The following is a 19,349-nucleotide window of genomic DNA, read 5'->3' on the forward strand; positions in this document are numbered from 1 at the left end:
AAGCATATGTAAAAAGTACAATTCTATTATCCTTGCCCCAAAAAGTTGCCAAAGAAGGGGATATTAATCTCAGAAAATGGAACCATTAACTAAAATATCTAAAAGAGTAAAAATAATTGGTGGGTTGGTGAAGTATAGGCAGGTAGATGCTATACTCTCCGTAGGACTTTCAATGATACTCATGAAAAGTTACCACAGATTGTCTGTACCACATCAACTACAACCGTTGTGTCACGAAACTATTGAAGCTTCACTCGACAAATGTGTTCAAACCATTGCAATCTGAGTCTCTGAATTTGATTTCGAAGAAAAACACGTAAAATCTGTCTTAAACATCACATTTAAAAAGACTTCAAGCTTACGCATGTCGGGTAGTAATGGTGTCTAAGTTTGGGAGCCATACAAGGCTTTTTTGTAATAACTCCGTTTAGGGATGTCGGCACAGAGAATGATATCGATATTTAAAAAAAATACAGCAATTAAAAGTTCAATACTTTCATTTAGATCTATCGACACTTCTTTCAACAAAATATGGACAAATATAGGCCCAAAATATCTATATAGAGGGCAAAAAAATATCAACGAGAAATATCGAAATGTTTTTCAAATCTCTATCGACAATGATTGATATTCGATATCCTAGTTCCTTCCTTCTATCATTTTGGAGAAGCAAAAAAATCTTGCAGCTTGGCCGATTCGGCCTATTGCTTCAACAGCACATGTCACATTCTTCTCCTGTTTATTTATTTGTTGGTGAATGTTATACATAGTTTTCTTTGTTACCTTGTTATTTCTTTATCACTTTGGCGGATGTCGTCACTCCGCGACTGTACAACAGTGCGGTGTTGATATAAAGCGAATGGTCACAGACATAAAGTGTATATATAGAATAATAAATTAATAAATAAAATAAAATTTATAACAAAAACAGAGGGGCTAAAAGAATAAATAGTGCATATACAATTTAAAAATAGACACGAATACAAGACCACAAACACAACCATAACGAAGTAGAGGCTAGAGGCTCTGTCTATATGAGCACCCACACCGAAGTGGTAATGGTTACTTGGCCAGTGACAGTTATCTTAACATAGGCTAGATTCTATGGAGAAAATCGATTTCTCGTAGAAATTCGAGGAGTCTGTATTTGCTGCTGTTAAGGCATTTCTAAAATTTTTCAGCCCATCATAGCTCTAATATGGGTGAGCCGTGGACAGTCGTTCAGTATGTGGTAGACTGAAATAAGGGCATGGTGACAAAGCTCCCAGTGAGCAGACAAGCTCGATGTCATCAGGTGACCGTGTGAGAAATGACAGTGATCCAATCTCAGGCGCTTCAGATACGGCATGGTGACGAAGGGAAGGAACACGAAGAGAGAAAAAAAATCGGCTTTAACCTCAAAGAGCCTGCTGTGGCTGGCTTCCTGGACCCAACGACGTTGTATCTAGTTCTTGGTGAAACGAGAGGGATAACGTAATATTTGTGATGGAGAGGGATGCCGAGTTAGCCGCACTACCCGCACGCTAATTTTCCGGTATGCCAACATGAGAAGGGATCCACAGAAAACTTGTCCTGTAGCCACTAAGATAAAGGGTGATTGACAGTGAGTCGGTGACCGGAGGATGGTTGAACTTCTGTTTCAGGAAAAATTCGAGAGCATTTCGGGAATCGGCAAGGATTACCCATTGTTTGAAGGATTGTGTTGTGATGTAGGATAAAGATTTGAATATCGCGAAGAGTTCAGCGATCAATATTGAACCCTGTTCAGGGAGCTTGAAACGGAATGTGCTGTCAAGCCCGCTGCAACATTTACAGCCACGGGTGTATAAGTACTTGCGGTCAGGGTAAGAGTGGAAAAGTTCACAGAACTTGGACCGAATAAGGTAAGGACAATGTTCTCTTTAATAAATCCTATGTAATTGATTGCAAGTACTCTGGTACTTGATCTAACTGGATGTCGGTGATATTTATCCAGATTATTTAAATACACAGTGATCCAACTGTTGTCAATACATTAAGCCATATGGTTTTACAATACGAACTATAACATGAAGAATTTGAGAAGCCTAAACACTTCTACCAACGAACATTAGATTGATCAAGAAGTTTGCAGTTTTGCTTGCCAAAATTTTAATTTATGTTGTTGTTATATGATTGTCTTAACTAGTTCACTAGTTAGTCCCTTCACTCAGTGGTTACATGGATTAGACTAACAAGCTGGTCCGTTTACTGTAGGAAAAAAGCTAATGCTGTTTCTCAAAAATGTTTAGTGCTCACCACCAATGGACTTGACCTGATTGAACTTGATTTCCGACCGATATTTCCACAATTTGTCCTAATTGATTAATTTAAAAAATTACATCGCTTACGTCTGCGCCTATAATAAAGCGTTTAATGTTCAGATCCGCTGCTTCATGTACTACGTTAAACAAACTAATTAAAACGAATACACATTCATAAACGATGCGAGATGGAACCCATTTAACGAAAATAAAGAATTTTTAAAAGTGATCCCGTTCGAACCAGTTACGGCCACAACAGTTTCCTATGTTGTGAATTTCGTCCATCGCTCGATGATGACCTGAAATATGGAACGGATAGGACGGGGGTTCAATTAAAACGTTTGGTCGGACATGCCAGCAATTGATGAGGAAAATTTGAATAAGAGCCACGGTCCGCGTTCGGGTGTCAGCAGACGACATTTTGCGTTGCGACAATTTAATTGGTCGGCTAATTTTTTCAGATGCTGGATGTTATTTGTTGCGACGACAATCGACGCCAATTAATCCTTCTTATCTCGATTGTTGCTGCTGTTAACATTTCTAGCTTCAGTGAGAAATTATCAACAACACAGTGACAACGGTATCAGTGCTAACCGCAGTTTAGTGGGAATATTTATCACATTTTTTTTTGTTCAGGTAAATTTCTGCATTGACATTGTTTAAAACTAACATTAACAATATCCATTAATATTAAAAATTTGTGATTATCCACGAAAATAAATAGTTCAATATTTTTCATAACTACACTAGTGCATGTTTTAGTTTTCTTTGTCAGCATAGAAGCAATGAAACTGTCTATATTGAACGCAGCAGAAGCATTTCAGTTGTGTATATTTCAATATATTTTGTTTGGTATTAAGAATAACTGATCGTTGTTCAAATGTCACTATTAACTACCTTTATTAAGGTATCCCAACACTTTTAAAAAGGGATTCAATTAATTATAAAAGTTGACAATAGATAACTTCAATTGAACTCCTATTTGATATTTAAATAAGATGGTGTTTTAGTTTACTGCTGTTTAGTTAAATTAGAGGTTAATGACGAAATAACAAGAAAAACTACTGATATTTTAATCTATTTTGTTGTTTAAGATATGAACATTATTTACTAAGTATAGTAGATATAACAATGGGGGTTGAGCAGTGCGTGTATGAAACATGAATGGATCTGAGAAAATCTGCCGGATGAGAGTATATCACTTGTGAATTTTTAAAATGAAAATATTCAGAGGTTCAAAGAACAAAGTTTGGTGATTTATAAAATTGTTTTCCGTTTTTAGGATCTATTAACTTTGGTTACTCTTTGATTTTTTTGTTAAATTATTTACTGTTCACTATGAGTCAATATAATTAATGTGTTCTGTTTTATTTATATATCAATGGAAACGGTAGTGATCAGTCATATATCGTGTCATATAATAATCAATAAGCAAGGTACAACAAACAATAAAAGTCGAATAAAACAAAATAGTAGTGATCCAAAAGTGACTGTTAAGCTCATCACTGGTTGTTAGTGCGTATCAGAATATTACAGCTTAGTTATGAAATACAAGTTAAAATAGGTCGCGCTTTCCTGGGTATTATATTTCTGATCAAGCTGTTAGTGGAATCATTTTTAGTACCTCAAATTCTTCTAAACAAATATACCATTCATAGGTGTTATGAAATCATTTTAAACCTCCTAAAATGATTAGAATGTTCCATTCTCAAGCTAATCCACACTCTTCTATTAAAATAGAATGTTGCCACTTGAATTTTGCGAACATAAACATATTAAAAAGCAGTGGTTCGTTTTAATACAGAAAGTGTCACTTTTTCCTTCAGATACTGGCGAATTCATCATTGATGAATCTTGTCATGTGTGAAACAATTGTTTCCGAATTTGTTTTTATTAATTTTATCTACAATAAGGTATCCAGGTGCGACGAAACAAAAGAAAGACCACTATTGGGGACAATACTAGTTCACCCATTATCGCTTTCCTATGAATTGAACTTTCCAATGGAATAATAAATATTAACGTTTAGTTTAACAATGAGAAACAAAATACCAACTGAACATGATGTTTTCATTGCATTCATATATGACATCTTATTCCCAGAAATATCTATAATATTTTATAGCATAGCAACATTGTTTTATTGTCTTCAAAACAATGATAAGAGAGTATCTACATAAACAAAAGAAAATAAACGTAGGATTTTAATAATTCAAAAATATATTAAAAAACTAATAATAGAAAGGTAATTTTTCTTATCATTTTTATTTTCGACTGATATTCCAGATGCAAACTTATGATATATATGTAATTTGTAGTTGGACAATAATTTTAATGGTGTAAAAATTTAGGACGAACCTTACAAACGTTATCTTTATCCAATTAGTTGATAATATGAACAAGCATTTTCCACTTGTCAGTAATATACATTATGTAAAGTAATTTTTGCGTACAGAATATATTGAGGCATTAAAAAAGATCTCGATTTTAATCCGCAATCAAATAAAGTCGGGATTTCATGATACATTCGAGTTTTATCTAGTAAAATCGTGTAAATTCAATAAAAACTGATAAATGTGGTTATCAAAATTGCATCATAAACAGAATGGTGTACTTCTTAATTTTAGTTATACGTGGACAGGCTAACAAGTAACGCATACTTATAGAATATGAACCAGTCTTATGCGGACGTGAGTTTCTCTCCTTCTGTAGACATGCGTAGCATTGTTAAAAGTATTAGAAACTGGGGAGGTAGTCTGGATTCCAGCTTCATGTCTACAATAATATAAGGCGCAGAACTGAAATTCTATAAAACTAACGACTATATGAATATATAGTCACTATAAAAATTACAAACGCATCCATACGTTTCTTTACGTATTTTACCAAATGAACAGATTGTGTGATTGTGTGAACTTGTTGTATAAGTTCTCGGTTTAAAAACCATCTAAAGGTGTACCAATGGAAACAAATAGATATTGCTTAGTGATTCAGCAAAAAGAATTGAAGGCTACGGACATTCATGTTGATGTAAATATGTTACGTCAATAAAAAATGCTTATGTAAGGGCGGCGCCGTGAAACTTCCACATGAAGAACCTTCAAAAACTGGATCAACATCAGAAGTAATCACAAGAATACAGGAAATATATATATATATATATATATATATATATATATATATATATATATATATATACTGAAATTGCTTTGTTTTTGAAAAAAACTCACCTGCACTTACAGCTCAAAAGTTAATCTAAGAAAATGTTTTAATAACCAGCTTATAATATAATTAATCTACCTCATATTCTGATTTCTCTCTTGATGTTTGGGTAACAGCTGACCGAATTTGTTCAACTGTATTTCGAATTTGTTGTTCGAATTCTTATACTTGTGTGTCTTACGCTTCATTTGATTTTTTCCTGCATTATTAAACTTGTCCCAGTTAGTAATATTTCAGTCGCCATAACAATAGTATTTTAATACACTTTATACTCCATCCTCGTGTATTTGATAGATTTGAGGATATTTACGAAATTTAAGTTGTTGTTACATTTAACTAATAGTCAGAAAGTATACCGTTGTATATTTACTCAATTAAATGTATGAACATTGAACAATATGAACTGAATGATTATGATGATGATCTATGATTTTGAAATGGTATTTTTAATTAATCCTTAATTAGCAAAAAAACAGTATAGACTAAAATATGATATATCAGCCTTACGATATATCAGATCTTTTCTAAAGAAGTATTTTAACTGAAAAACAACCCGAAAACAACAAAAATATAATAAAATTCGAAAATTATTGCGAGATAGACAGTGAACGCTAACAACGAAATTTAAAAAAGATATACTAAAATGTTAATAATGACTGCAAGATATGCGGTCCAAATAATAAAAAAGAACCTTTTTTGAATGGTTTGTTATTTGAATGGTTGAATAATTAAATTTGAATTCGCGCTTCATATACGTGTCAAGGTCGTCCATCAAGGTTCATTTCGTATTGGAGATCGGGTTTTCAAGCTTTCCTAGAAACGTTGTCGTCTGCACTTTCGGGTGTCTAGAAGGATCAGTCTTCGGGTATATCAAGTGATCAGCGCAATGATATAGATTAAGTTAACAGTAAGTTTTAAATAAATAAGAGTAGAGTAGTAATTACGCCTTTCTTTGTCACTATGACAACGATACGTGTTGTAAAAAATTTTGATCAGTTTTTGTTGAAAGTCCAACAATAAAAAAAATTGTTAAAAATCATTATGAATAATTATTACATGAAGTGATTTGGTGAAGTTAATTAATTATCAACGCAGATCCATGCTGATTTTAGACAAAAATAAAGAGAGAACATGGAAGAAGAAAAAAGGTATTATCAACATTTTATGAGGTAAGTCAATACATATATCGGAGAGTATCTTGAAAAATAAAGTATAACAACCGCAGGATAAATTGTGCCTAGATGATAGCTCCTCTGTTCATACAACAGCAAGAAATGCTTGGCCTTGAGAGAAGAACTGAAAAATTGCTTGTCAATTCAGACAGAATTTATTCGGAAATAGATAGATTTTATCTTGCTAAAACAAAGCGAAGAATAAGAAGAAGATCTTACTGTGCGATCTTACTGAGTGATGGTGTTCTTAAAACATTCTTGCATTGTAAATCGAGCTTGATGAAGTTTGTTATAGTTGTTCAATATTAAAAAGTGATGAAAATATGGTGCCAAAACTGTTGTGAACTCTGATCACTATGACTGTGTGTCCAGATGAAAGCAGAACAATTAAACATGGAAAAACCCGTTACGAACAAAACTGTGACATCTTGTTATAGGATTGCTAACCACAAAGGTTATTAAAGAGCTTAATTACCCACCCTGCAGCCACTGTGGCGCACCGCAGAATGTATTCATGAAATTGCCAAAAGATCATAACGAGGGAACTGAAATAACCTGTTGCTTCAGTATTTTATGTCATAAAATATTTATGCTTATAGTAAAATAACTGGCTAAGACATTTTACTTATTTGAAAACAGGATATAACATCTAGGGGTTAAATCTGGTAAATTTTATGGATCCAATTCGTATCCTAACTCATGGAATATTGACATACTAATGATGCTTATGTATACAGATGCGTTTTTTTAAGAAAGAACATTTTATATTTTATTTTCACCAACTCTTTAATTTATAACATAGTTAGAATGCTTCAATAAATGGTTTCTAAGTTCCAACAAGCTTTTAGTGATTCGCAAAGTCATTAGCAACATAATATTAATCCAGGAGAAGCGCATTTTTTAAAAACATTTCTCATGTTTTTTAAAATTCGTTCATCTTTATCCAGCATCCAGCATGCAGGTATATTATCATCGAACCCATAGAGATTATTACTAGGCCTCATAGAAAGTAAATTAAATGTTTATGCAAATAGTACGTGAAAGAGAAAGAAAATGCGATTGAATCATAGATGGTGATTTTAATTCAAACAATATATCTTAAAAGTCAAACCTATGCTACCAAAATGCAGCTAGAATAGGGACAATCAGAAGAAGTATAGGAAATCTATAAACAAATAAGTTTTTCTTGTAATGACAGCAGCTTAAGTAAAATAAAAATTAATAATAAAAAAAATTAATAAATAAAAATATAAACAAATAAAAAGAAGAACAAATCGTCAGCACATATTTATTCCATTGTTATCAAGATTATATAAAGTTCAGGTTTATAAAATAAGAATAAAACAGTAGACTTGTAAATATATGTTTACGATTTAGACGAAAAAGAGTAGGAACTGACAAGTTACTATTATTCTTGAAGTGGGAAACCCCTCCTTAACCGTTATTCGAATCATGTTTCAAATAAATATCAACGTCATCAGTCAAGGTTTATTGGGAATGCCAAATAAGGATTTTCCAGAGTTTCTAAAATCTATCGTCTGCAATTATGATGTCTAGAAGGATCAATCTTCGGGCATCACTATTGTATATGTTAAGTTAGCAGCAAGTCGTAAATATAAGTGAATAGCATAACAAATAGCGTTAATAAGTAGTGCATGTTCGTTTTCTATTGTCTAAAAAAATGCAAAATCCAAATAGGGTGGTGATTTTCCAATAAAATAATACATATTGGTTTATTTACGGTAAGTTATTTCCACTGTGTATTGAAATTTATTACTTTTAAACGCGAATATGTATTATACTCATTTAATAATATTTTAACAAGATAAAAATCTGACGAAAATAAACAGAATATGTACAACACTACTGTTGTGCTTCTTTTCAGCCGACGTACTAAAAGCAATTGAAGATGACTTATATCATTTCCAGTCTTCGATCATTCATCATAATCAGGACGACTTATATTTTACTGCGAGTGCAAATTAAGCAAGCAGATTTAATTTTAAAGAGATCAACATCGTAGAGTAATAAATATGGCGGTGCTTCCTAGTAACATTAAAACCTGCTGATTTTTATTTGTCTCCTCGTCTAAGTTAACTAGTAAATTAATATCCTTCTTAATTTGTTAGGATGCATTACAAATTCCTTGCGAACCTGTTTCAGTCGACTGTACATAGACAAACGATCTCCGACAAATCCTTGGATGGACAGGTTTGGTATGAAGAGTCCGTATTAAAGTCTGTGTAAAGCCTTTAACAACAGATGACTGAGATGGTATGACTGAAATTCAAACAATACTTCAAACTTAAATGATGTTGCAGTGAAGAAGTACTGTCATTTATATGTTATGATTGTAATAAAGCTGATGTATCTTTTAAGTTAATGTCAATTTTAAATTTAATACTGTCATTTCTTGAAACGAGAGTATTAAAAATTCATAAAATTTTAGAATACAATTGTGAAATGCTAAATAATAAAATATAATCTATGATAGTAACTACAGTTAATCTATAAGAGAATAATTATGGCATATTTTATTATATATATTAAGAATGGTCTTTAATAATATATCATTGTTAATAGATGTCTTAATAGGTAAATTTAATTGATGCGAATTTAAAGTATGATTAATTATTTTGAAAACAAATAAAAGCAAATGTCTTTATTATTACTCTACTTCATCAAAAATATCAATTACAGGAAGATTATTTTAAGATTACCTATAGGATGTCTTCATATTTTTAACACATGAAAAGTAGTATTGAAAAATAGCATTTTAGGGTTTTAAAATATAAACAAGACAGCAAGTCCTAGCAAAACTAATACATACGCATTTATAAGCACGGTGAATGCTTTAGAAAGAAATTTCATTTCCCTTTATTTGACTTATGATTACTAATCATTGACGTCAACATCGACATTAAAATTCAAGAGTTATACTATGTATGGTAGAATCGTTAGACTATAATGTACTGGGAACTACTAGATACTGCTCAAAACACTATATTATGTTATGATTATTATTATTGTTTATATTGTTGGTTCATTATATATTATTGGTTAAGATACGCGACAAGATCAATTTTCTCACTGTTGAATTCACTTCATCTGTTGCCGTCGAGATATCTGGACAAAGCGCAATACTTTGGCTGAAATAAAATATACTAAATGTATGAATGATAAACATATGAAAATGTATGTAGAAATTATTTTAGAATTAGCAATTTAAAAGACAAACTTTTAATTTACTTAAAAAAACTCATATTTTAAGAAAAGTTATTTTAAATTATTTAGTTGTTATTCCTACATAAATGCAACCAATATCTCGACGTCTCCCATGTTTCACCATTCGGTTATACACTTTGTAGCCAGAGAAGTATTATTTGCGCGTTTGGAGGTTACAAATCAGCCCCCTGAAAACCCAGGTCATCATATTCCATAGAAAGGTCATACCTAGGTCTCCACTTCGACCAACGGTTCGGTTGGCATTCCCAAAAATTATTCGCGCGATATAACATATATACATTGATATTTAACGTGGAATGATTTATTGTCTGTAAGTTTCATTACCTTGGGATGATAAAACATTGAATAGAGTTATTTTGCGATACCATTACGAGGTCAGCATGTAAACATAATCAGGCATCAGCTAAACGTTATATATGGAGAGCATTGATATTATCAAGGCGTACGTTCAGTTATGACTCCGAGATTTTGAAAACAAATAGCCAATTTTGAAAAAAATTCTTTAAAACTAATTACTATATTCAATATTTCAGTTAATCTTTCACCGCAAAAATGCATCACAGCTTCGATTTAGTGGAGGAGAAAGCTCCTTCATCATCAAACAAAGTCCTCAACTTCTTACGAAATAACGCTCTAACTTTGCTCACCTTTACTGGAGTAATTCTTGGAGCCGTCCTAGGAATAATTCTGCGAAATGTCAAGGATGATTGGACCGAGAGGGAGGTGATGTACGTGAGATTCCTGGGAGATTTGTTCTTGAAAATGCTGAAGTCTCTTATAATACCGTTAATAATTTCTTGTTTAGGTAAATAATGTTTAGGCGATATTGAGGAAATGACGAATTATTAAATTTTTTTTACAGTGTCTGCTATTGCCAGTTTGGATTTGTCTTTATCGAAACGTGTAGCAGCTAGAGCTATTGGGTACTATCTCTGTACGACTTTTGCTGCGGTTGTTTTGGGTATCATAGTGGTTTGTACTATGAGACCAGGTGTTGGTAGAAACGTTGATCATACTCAGAAAGCGTCTATAAGTAGCAATGTAACAACAGTAGATACTCTTCTTGATCTCGTACGGTAAGATTAATAAAAGTTCTAGTATAGTTATATAGCTGATGCATGTATTTTTATACAGAAATATGTTCCCACCAAATGTAATAGAAGCCTGCATCTTCCAGGTAAGTTCGGACTTAAAAGCGGTCTCTTCGGGCATAAATTCAATAAACAACACATTTTATTTCTAGTTTCGTACCGTCCTGACTCCAAGAGATAATAATGATACTGGTAATTATAAGCAGTTTTCATTTTTTCATAAATACTATTCATACAAGCTTTTTTCAATATTGATAAATGAACAATACTGTAGATTCTTTGATAAGGAACTGTTATCACAGATAAAGTGAATGGATAAAAGCTAGGTGTGAAAATAACTAATTTACTACTAGGGAACTACCTGGTAATTGATAATGTATATCACACAAAAAAATACACACAATAGTTTAAAACATACCTAGGAATTGGGTTCAGTTTAAAAGAATCACAATGAAAATATTCAGCTTCAAATGCTCAAACTTATTTCAATCAATTATAGTTATAGGTTATATTACTTGAAAAATGGCCATAGTGATTATATAGCTAAAGCATCCAAGAGGTAAGAAAAATAGTATAAGTTCACTTTTAAAACAAGTGAACATTGATGAAGCAACAGAAGATATTCTATTGACGCTTGATTGAAAGAAGAAGTGATGTTGCACTCTATATAAGATGATGCCACTTTATTACCAAAATTAATACATTTTAAAACTAACTTATTCAAAAATTCAATAAAATTTCAATATTTTTTTTAGACTCAATATAAGTTTTTAATCCTTGAAATTCCGATAATGATGTATATCAACACAAAAAAGCGGTTGCTGCCTACATCCAACTTTCCTGTATAGGAAGTTTCTCAATATGAAAATCCCGAAATATAAAAGGCAACGCTCGTAGAGTTTTTTTTTTAATTTTGCAAATTCTAATATTTTATGTATTCTAAAGCATCCCAATATGTTAATGTTTTCGATGATAATGATTCATTGCTTCTAGATATCTATAACTTCAAGATTGGTACGGATATTAGCCAAACAACTAATATATTGGGCTTGGTCATTGCTTCGACTGTGATTGGAATAGCTTTGGGACAGGGTGGAAAACATACGGAAATTTTGGCAAATCTCTTCCATAACCTCATGTATATGATGATGACTATAACATCGTGGGTAATCAAATTATCCCCCGGTGGTATTCTGTTTTTAGTGGCAGCAGAGATTTTGGAGATGGAGGATTTCGGTGAGTTATGACTAAGCTTTATCCGGATGAACAAAACGTAGATGGGGAATTGATATTCTAGGATCTGTAATGAGTTCTTTGGGAATGTATTTCTTAACAGTGCTAACAGGTTTGTTTATACAAGCCTTCATCGTCTTACCCATTCTGTACTTTACACTAACCCGACAAAATCCATTTACATATATCAAATGTTTGGGACAGGCTTTGGCAACGGCTTTTGGAACAGCATCAAGGTAATGATACATAAATTATAAATCAATCAAAAAACAAATACGTGTTACAATAAGAATAAAGGCACAAGTGCACCAGAAACAAAGTGATTCTCACCCGATGCAAAACCATAAGAAGATGAAGACATAATTTTCGTTTCCACTTATTACGAACAATTAAACCGAGATAACTATCGTTAGGCCGCCGCCTGGGGCTCTACTCTTAATTTACTCATGATTTCAGTACTGCCACATTACCAATTACCATTAAATGTCTCGAGGAAAAGTTAGGAATCGATCCCAGGATCGCCCGTTTCACTTTACCCATCGGTGCCACCATTAATATGGACGGCACAGCTCTGTACGAGGCAGTAGCTGCGATTTTTATAGCTCAGGTTAGATGCGATTCGCTAAACTGGCGAGGATGTTGTTCGTTAGCTCGAGGTTCGTTTTAGGTGCGCGGCGTGGACCTCGATATTGGAAAAATCATCGCTATAAGTATTACGGCGACCGCTGCCAGTATAGGGGCGGCAGGAATACCGCAGGCGGGGTTAGTGACGATGGTAATGGTACTCGATACGGTGGGGCTCTCTGCTGAGGACGTCAGTTTGATATTGGCGGTCGATTGGTTACTGTAAGTATACTTTAAACCCAGTGACTTTAAAAAGGATTTATTTTTTAATATAGTTCCAGTTTCTTGTCATATTTTATGTTTCTTCCTTCGATATAAAATAATTTATTTTATTTATTTTCTTTCATACAAAGACTATATGACAGATATCTGATCTAGGCAAGAAATAACGCTGCTTTGATTCAAAGTAATAACAATTCTAAATAAAAGGCACGCAATAATATTTTTTACGTTATGAACTTGTTGGATTTTTATTTGCAAGATAAAGAACAACCCAAATACAAAATCTGTGGGAACATCAGTTGAAACCCGAGTTCTTCGGATAAAAAATAGATAACAAAAAATGATGTTTGTTACTGGAGATAATGGAGATTTAGATAAAAATCTATTATATCAAATTCAAACATGGAAACTCATGGTGTTAAAACTGAAAAAAACATCACAAGTTTATGTTAGTTTTAGTTAGTTTATTATCAATGTTGTTTTAAATATATTATACTTTTTATTACCATAAGGATACTATTAGGACACGTAATATATTAATTATTTTCCTTTTTTAAATTATATTTGCATATAAAATGTTTTATAATTAAATTATATAAAATTGTATAATTATTTTAACCCATGTGCATTCTTCATTTTCATATATTATCTTCTTAACAGTTCGAATAACAGTTTATTTGTTATGTATGATCTGAACTATTGCTACTTTTAAAAACTTAATTTAAATTTGAAAAAACTATTTCTGCTTTTAGGGATCGCTTTAGGACAGCTGTAAACGTGATGGGTGACGCTTTCGGCTCTGGTGTTGTACACTATCGAAGTAAGAAGGAACTGCAAGAACTAAACGCGACATTGGCAGCAAGGGAAGGCGACCAAAGCTCAAATGACAAGAACCTCGCTATCAATCAAAGCGAGGCCAACGTTTAAAATGCACGATAATATTAGTTATTACATCAAGTATTGTACACATTATTCTAATTAAAACCGACAATCGGGCTTTTACGTCCATCATCAACTCCTTTTTGGTTACTTACCGCCAGTTGTTGCACCATAATATCTGTACATACCTGAAACAAAACAAAATTATAATATATTTTATTGTATATTTGAACCAATGTAAATCAGAAATATCTCAGTACCTTAAACAATAATATATATAAAGTATATTAACATCCTAAATAAATTAACACTGGTTAAAATATTCTAGAAGAAATTTGTTAATTATATTGCTGCAGCATTCCAAAGGTTTCGTGGAAATTCCGGAGAAATTTCTATAACAGGGTGGCAGAAATGAGCGCGGAGGAAAGAATGTGAGGGAAAAGCCGCCCTTATCGATTTTCCAGCTGAATGTTCATGTTTAAAATTACTAACATCATTTTATAATTAAAATAATTCCATAATTATGCGTATTAAGTATAAAATTTTAATAGTAACGACTAGCATATATCGTAAAATCAATAACTGTTTTATTATAATGAAAATTTTAATAAAATGTTATAAAGGAAACAACAGCCCTGTGCCTGGTTTCTGTCCTCCTGCTACGTTACTTCCTGTAAGCGCCAAGGTAAAGTGGGGTTCAAGGAAAAACGTCCTGTAATCATTAACAAACTCCACCCTGACGATAATGTGTTCTTCTCACTCTAACACACTACTAAACCTACTCTGTGATCGCTGTCTCGTATAAAAACCAGAACGAACGAACTGATATCGTGATGTCAAGGTGTGCATATCCAGACACACCTTGACCTTTCCAAATTAAACCAATTGTTGCGATAATTCGGAAAACGAAAACACTGTTTTCCGGAACTGGGAAATTTTCGGGCGAAAAACGTGGAAAAAGCCAGAAAATTCCCGATTTCGGGAAAGCAGTATCAGGAAAACAGCAGCGGTAGATAGTTGAATCCGGTATGGAATTGGAGGAAATCTAATTTTGCTTTGGCATCTAGGGGTGTTAGTAAAAAATAATAAAAGTAGAGAAAAAGACGAAATCTTACAAGATGGATAATATAAGAAGTTGTGCGGCGAAGTTCCATGGGGATTTAACTGATTTAGGAGAAAGGAGAAATGGGGAGAAACTTCCAGTTTTGTGGAAAGTATAGCAGGAGAACATGACATGTCCGGTGGTAAAGATTTTCTCTTGAAATTGATGGACCTTGTAACACAGAACGCAACTGACTCTAAAAAATCGATTCATTCTGAATTACATCGATATATATCATGAACGACAGAGGGCGCAACGTTTATAGTTTCAACAAACTAAACTAGAAATCGTTAAATGGCAAAACGAAATGAATAAATGCCGAAAAACTATTTGAAAAGTGTAGATGTCTCCAAAAAATGTTACGCTATTTTACAAAATAGCAACAAAAATTGATATTTTGCATATCTGAGTAATTTAATTTTTCATTTAACACTTATATGAAATATATTCAACGCCTGTATGTATTTTGATCAAAGATTTTTATTGACGAAACTGCGAAGTATGAATTGAAGGAACTGTTAAATAGCCAAACTCAACTGTTAAACTCGACGATTTTGACATTTATCTACATAAAATAATGAGTTTTACATTTAGCACAAATGAATTATTTAGTATGTACAGGGCGTTAATAATGGAACGTTTAAAATTTGTTTTTCAACAAACAATATTGCTGCTGTTTCTAGCTCAAACTACCGACGAATTTTCAATAACTTAGCGATGTTATCAATCAATTTTTTATATACATTGACGTTTACATGTGATGATATAAATCCAAAAGCAGAGAAAAGAGTCACTACAAACATATTTCATCGGCGTTTTCAATAATTTTCTTTCCTCCGTCGATAATAATAATATTGGAAAATGTAAACCAATTGTTTGTTACTCTTTCTCCACTTTCGAACGCAAAATAGTTCAAAGCACCAATTTCGAAGTTTATATGTTATTTCGCGCGTGAAGGCGCCAAAAAGACGGACATTTTTCTGCGTTTGCGAAATCAGATCGGTAGTGAGTACCTGAGTAGGACTGCCGTGTTTAAATGGGCCAAAACATTCAACGATGGCCGCGAAACCGTCGAAAATGAGCCGCATGATCGTCGACCGCGAACTAATGTTCGAGACATTTCGCCTGAATTCGGCATCAGTATTGGTGTGTAGTGTAGAGTCTATCATCCACGAACACCTTCAATATCGCAAAATAACGGCGTGATGGGTTCCTAAACTGTTCTTCCTGAACTTCGAGCAAAAATTTACGTGGTTGAAAGTTTGTCGCCGCTTGCTGACGCGATACCAGGCGGAGGGGGCCGGTTTTTTAACTCAAATATTCTTTACATACGAGACATGGTACACTATTACATTCCCGAAAGCAAGATGTCGTCTAAAGAGTGGAGGAACAAGGTGGAAATGGCGCCAGTCAAAGCGAAGACAAGCAGGTCCGCGGGTAAGGTTCTGTGTGCGATATTTCGGGACCGGCGGGGCGTGCTGTACGTCGGATTCCTGCGCACCCAACGTACTGAAAACACACGTGGAACCCGCTTATCGCTCGAAACAAAGCAGCATTCCAGCACGAAATGCGATTCTTCTTCAGGATAATGCGCGCCCTTATACCGCGCGTCTCATTCTCAACGCAACATCGGAATTAGGGTGGAAGGTACTGGAACACCCCCCTACAGACCGCATTTAGCACCCTGCGACTACCACATGTTCGGACCGCTGAAAGAAGCCCTCGGAGGTCAAGGATTCAACACCGACGACGAGGACGAGGAGTTCGTACATAGCTGTCCGAGTTGCCCAAGGAATTATTCGATATCGGCATCAAAAAACTTCCGGAAAAATGGACAAAATGAGTAACTAGTGAGGGGAAATACCTAGAAAATCTGTAGAAATTTTTAATAGTAAATAAACGTGTCAGAGTAATTGTCTTGATCATATTTGAACCACCCTCTAACACAACTGGACAGTGATTTATTTAATGGCTCCACCCCACAATTGAAAGGAACTTTTCCTTTATTCATAAAGACTTGAAAATCCCTGGCCCATCCGACTCAGATTGTCATCGAAACAACACAACAACCGAATTACTAGGAAAAATCGTGAACTGGTCATTGAAAGATATACGCCCCACACGCACATCCACCCGAATGTACGCATAAAATACGAGCCCAGATTTATTATGATACACATTATACGATTTCGAGGGGGCCTATAATTTATCCCCCTCAAAATTAACAACTGGTGTTTTATGAACGATCCCGTATCGGCAATCACTAATTTAGCCGCAACACAAAGCACGCCGGTATAAAGGTGATAGGAAATCTGATAAGTTTAATTGACAGGCCCGGCACTCATGGCGCCAATTGTCGGTGGTTCGGCCGACAGGCAGCCACAATAAGGCGAAAAGAAGAACGAGAAGAAGAGGAGGAGGAGGAGGCGGCGGCGGTGGAGGAAGAGGTGCGGGAGAAGAACGAGGCGGTAAACTTCGGGGGTAAAGAGATCGTGTTCGGGTCGGTTGAGCTGTTGACATTTTTCCGTTGTGATGTTGTTCGTCATACGCGTTATATAGGGTGAGCGGCGATAAGGTATAACAGAAAAGGAGTCATACATTTAAGACTCTATTTACTTTTAAAACGTAAATGGTCATTTAATCAGTTTGCTTTTTGAAAATTATTTCGTTAGTATGTCCCCCTTCCTTTTTATTATATGGAACCAGGCATCAATAACACTGTGTGGCAATCTTTTATTTGTTCCATAACATTAAATAAAACGGTTTTTTTTGTCAAATTGGACCCGCTGAACAGAAGGACAGTATGAAAATTTTAAATCATATTTACTTATTTATGTTATTAATATTATAAAAAAGGTAATAAATATTTACAAATAGAGAATAAATCAAAAAAGGTTTTGTTCTGAAAGAAACTAACATTTTAGCATTCCATCTTCCTTGATAACACTCTTCTGTCTGTTTTATATTCTGATGAAAGCGTTCATCTTGTTCGTCACTCACTATTCCAGGATTAGGGGGGAAAAATCTAACTAGGAATAGAAGAAATGTATTTTTAAAGATATTTTGCACCTATCGTTTTAAGTTCTTCTAGCAAGTCATCCACTGAAAACTCGGCATTTTCAGCTTTAAGATTGCATCGAATTCATTGCATTTTATCAGCTCTCTCATTTGTGGGCCAACAAAAATGCCTTCTGTTAATTTAGCATCACTTAATTCAGAGAAAATAGTTTTCAAATACAAAAATCCTTTACTATTCTTATGCATGGCCTTGACAAAGATTTTCATTAAACTAAGTTTTATATGTAAGGATGGAAGGATCACATTTTCTTGTGAAATAAGAATTTCATAAGGTAAATAAGAAGAATGGAGTAATACAGCTTTTAAACATAAATAGTACTCGCATTAATACTAAAAAACGTGAAGAGTTAGTCATCGATATCAACAAACAATGTTTTCAGCAACGGAATAAGAAATTCAAAAACACGTAATCTTATTTATGTTAGAAAAATTGGGTCACACAGTATAATTAGAAACTTCTTTTGAAAACAAGATATCTTGGCTAGATATGAAGAATTTTTGTAATTGATGATCTTTGCAGCTTCATCAATTGATGATCTTCAACTTTCTTTAAACCAGATGGCAATTTTTTATCTTAAGGGCGCCAACTTTAATATCTCTTAAAATTTTAATATGGCGCCTTTTAACAAATCCTTGGTTGGGTGTATTTAGGAAATATGTGGTTTAACATGTTTCCTTGGCAGTTATATGAATTCGCCAAAGCATACAAAGCATGTTCTTCAGTAGGTATAGAGTAGATAAATAGGAGATTGGCAAACAAATATGCAGTATAGTACATCTTGTTACAAGTTGGCAACATTCCTTATAGTCTTCAGGTTATATATCAGAGTATACCGGAAAGTCATTACCGATTTTTCTAATAAATATCGGTAGGTTTAAGTATTGCAATGTTATGTGTCAAATACACATATGTTATTTTATTCTCCTGACATGAAGCTTCAAACCGAAATATGTGATATTTTGAAATATATGAGTATATAGTAAGTAGTATATATATAAATAAGTACACCGTCATAGATTTATAGCTCTTTGAAAACGCCAAGTTTCGTTCCCGAAAGCATACATTTGAGGCACGCATTCCTTTTGTTATTTAATCAAAAGAAAAAGGTCGCTGAAAGTCATCCTTCGCTGGTAGAAATTTTCTGGGAAGATGGGAATACGGGTGCCATATCAAGTAAATGACAGGAAAATGGGAAAT

General features: G+C 33.7%; 2 protein-coding genes across 6 annotated transcripts in view; one reads left to right on the forward strand and one right to left on the reverse strand.

The window, feature by feature from the left end:
• Zip48C (Zinc/iron regulated transporter-related protein 48C) overlaps positions 1-19,349 on the reverse strand; it is a 163,146-nt gene that overhangs the window by 65,409 nt on the left and 78,388 nt on the right. The gene's annotated exons all lie outside the window — the stretch shown is intronic.
• LOC143198307 (excitatory amino acid transporter 3) lies at positions 2,525-14,598 on the forward strand. Of its 4 annotated transcripts, none has more exons than XM_076407438.1 (10): positions 2,525-2,918; positions 10,456-10,727; positions 10,785-10,998; positions 11,057-11,099; positions 11,166-11,205; positions 12,007-12,249; positions 12,311-12,482; positions 12,703-12,853; positions 12,914-13,092; positions 13,845-14,598. In XM_076407438.1, the coding sequence occupies exons 2-10, from the start codon at positions 10,475-10,477 to the stop codon at positions 14,017-14,019; spliced, it is 1,470 nt and encodes a 489-aa protein (XP_076263553.1). In that variant the 5' UTR covers positions 2,525-2,918; positions 10,456-10,474; the 3' UTR covers positions 14,020-14,598. The 4 variants fall into 4 exon arrangements, with proteins under 4 accessions (XP_076263553.1, XP_076263554.1, XP_076263555.1 ...); XM_076407439.1 differs by lacking the exon at positions 2,525-2,918 and adding an exon at positions 6,366-6,411; XM_076407440.1 differs by lacking the exon at positions 2,525-2,918 and adding an exon at positions 7,050-7,130.

Source organism: Rhynchophorus ferrugineus, unplaced genomic scaffold, assembly GCF_030347505.1.
Source record: "Rhynchophorus ferrugineus isolate W39M unplaced genomic scaffold, kcgeb_rfMv2 rfM6, whole genome shotgun sequence".
Taxonomy (NCBI): Eukaryota; Metazoa; Arthropoda; class Insecta; order Coleoptera; family Curculionidae; genus Rhynchophorus; species Rhynchophorus ferrugineus.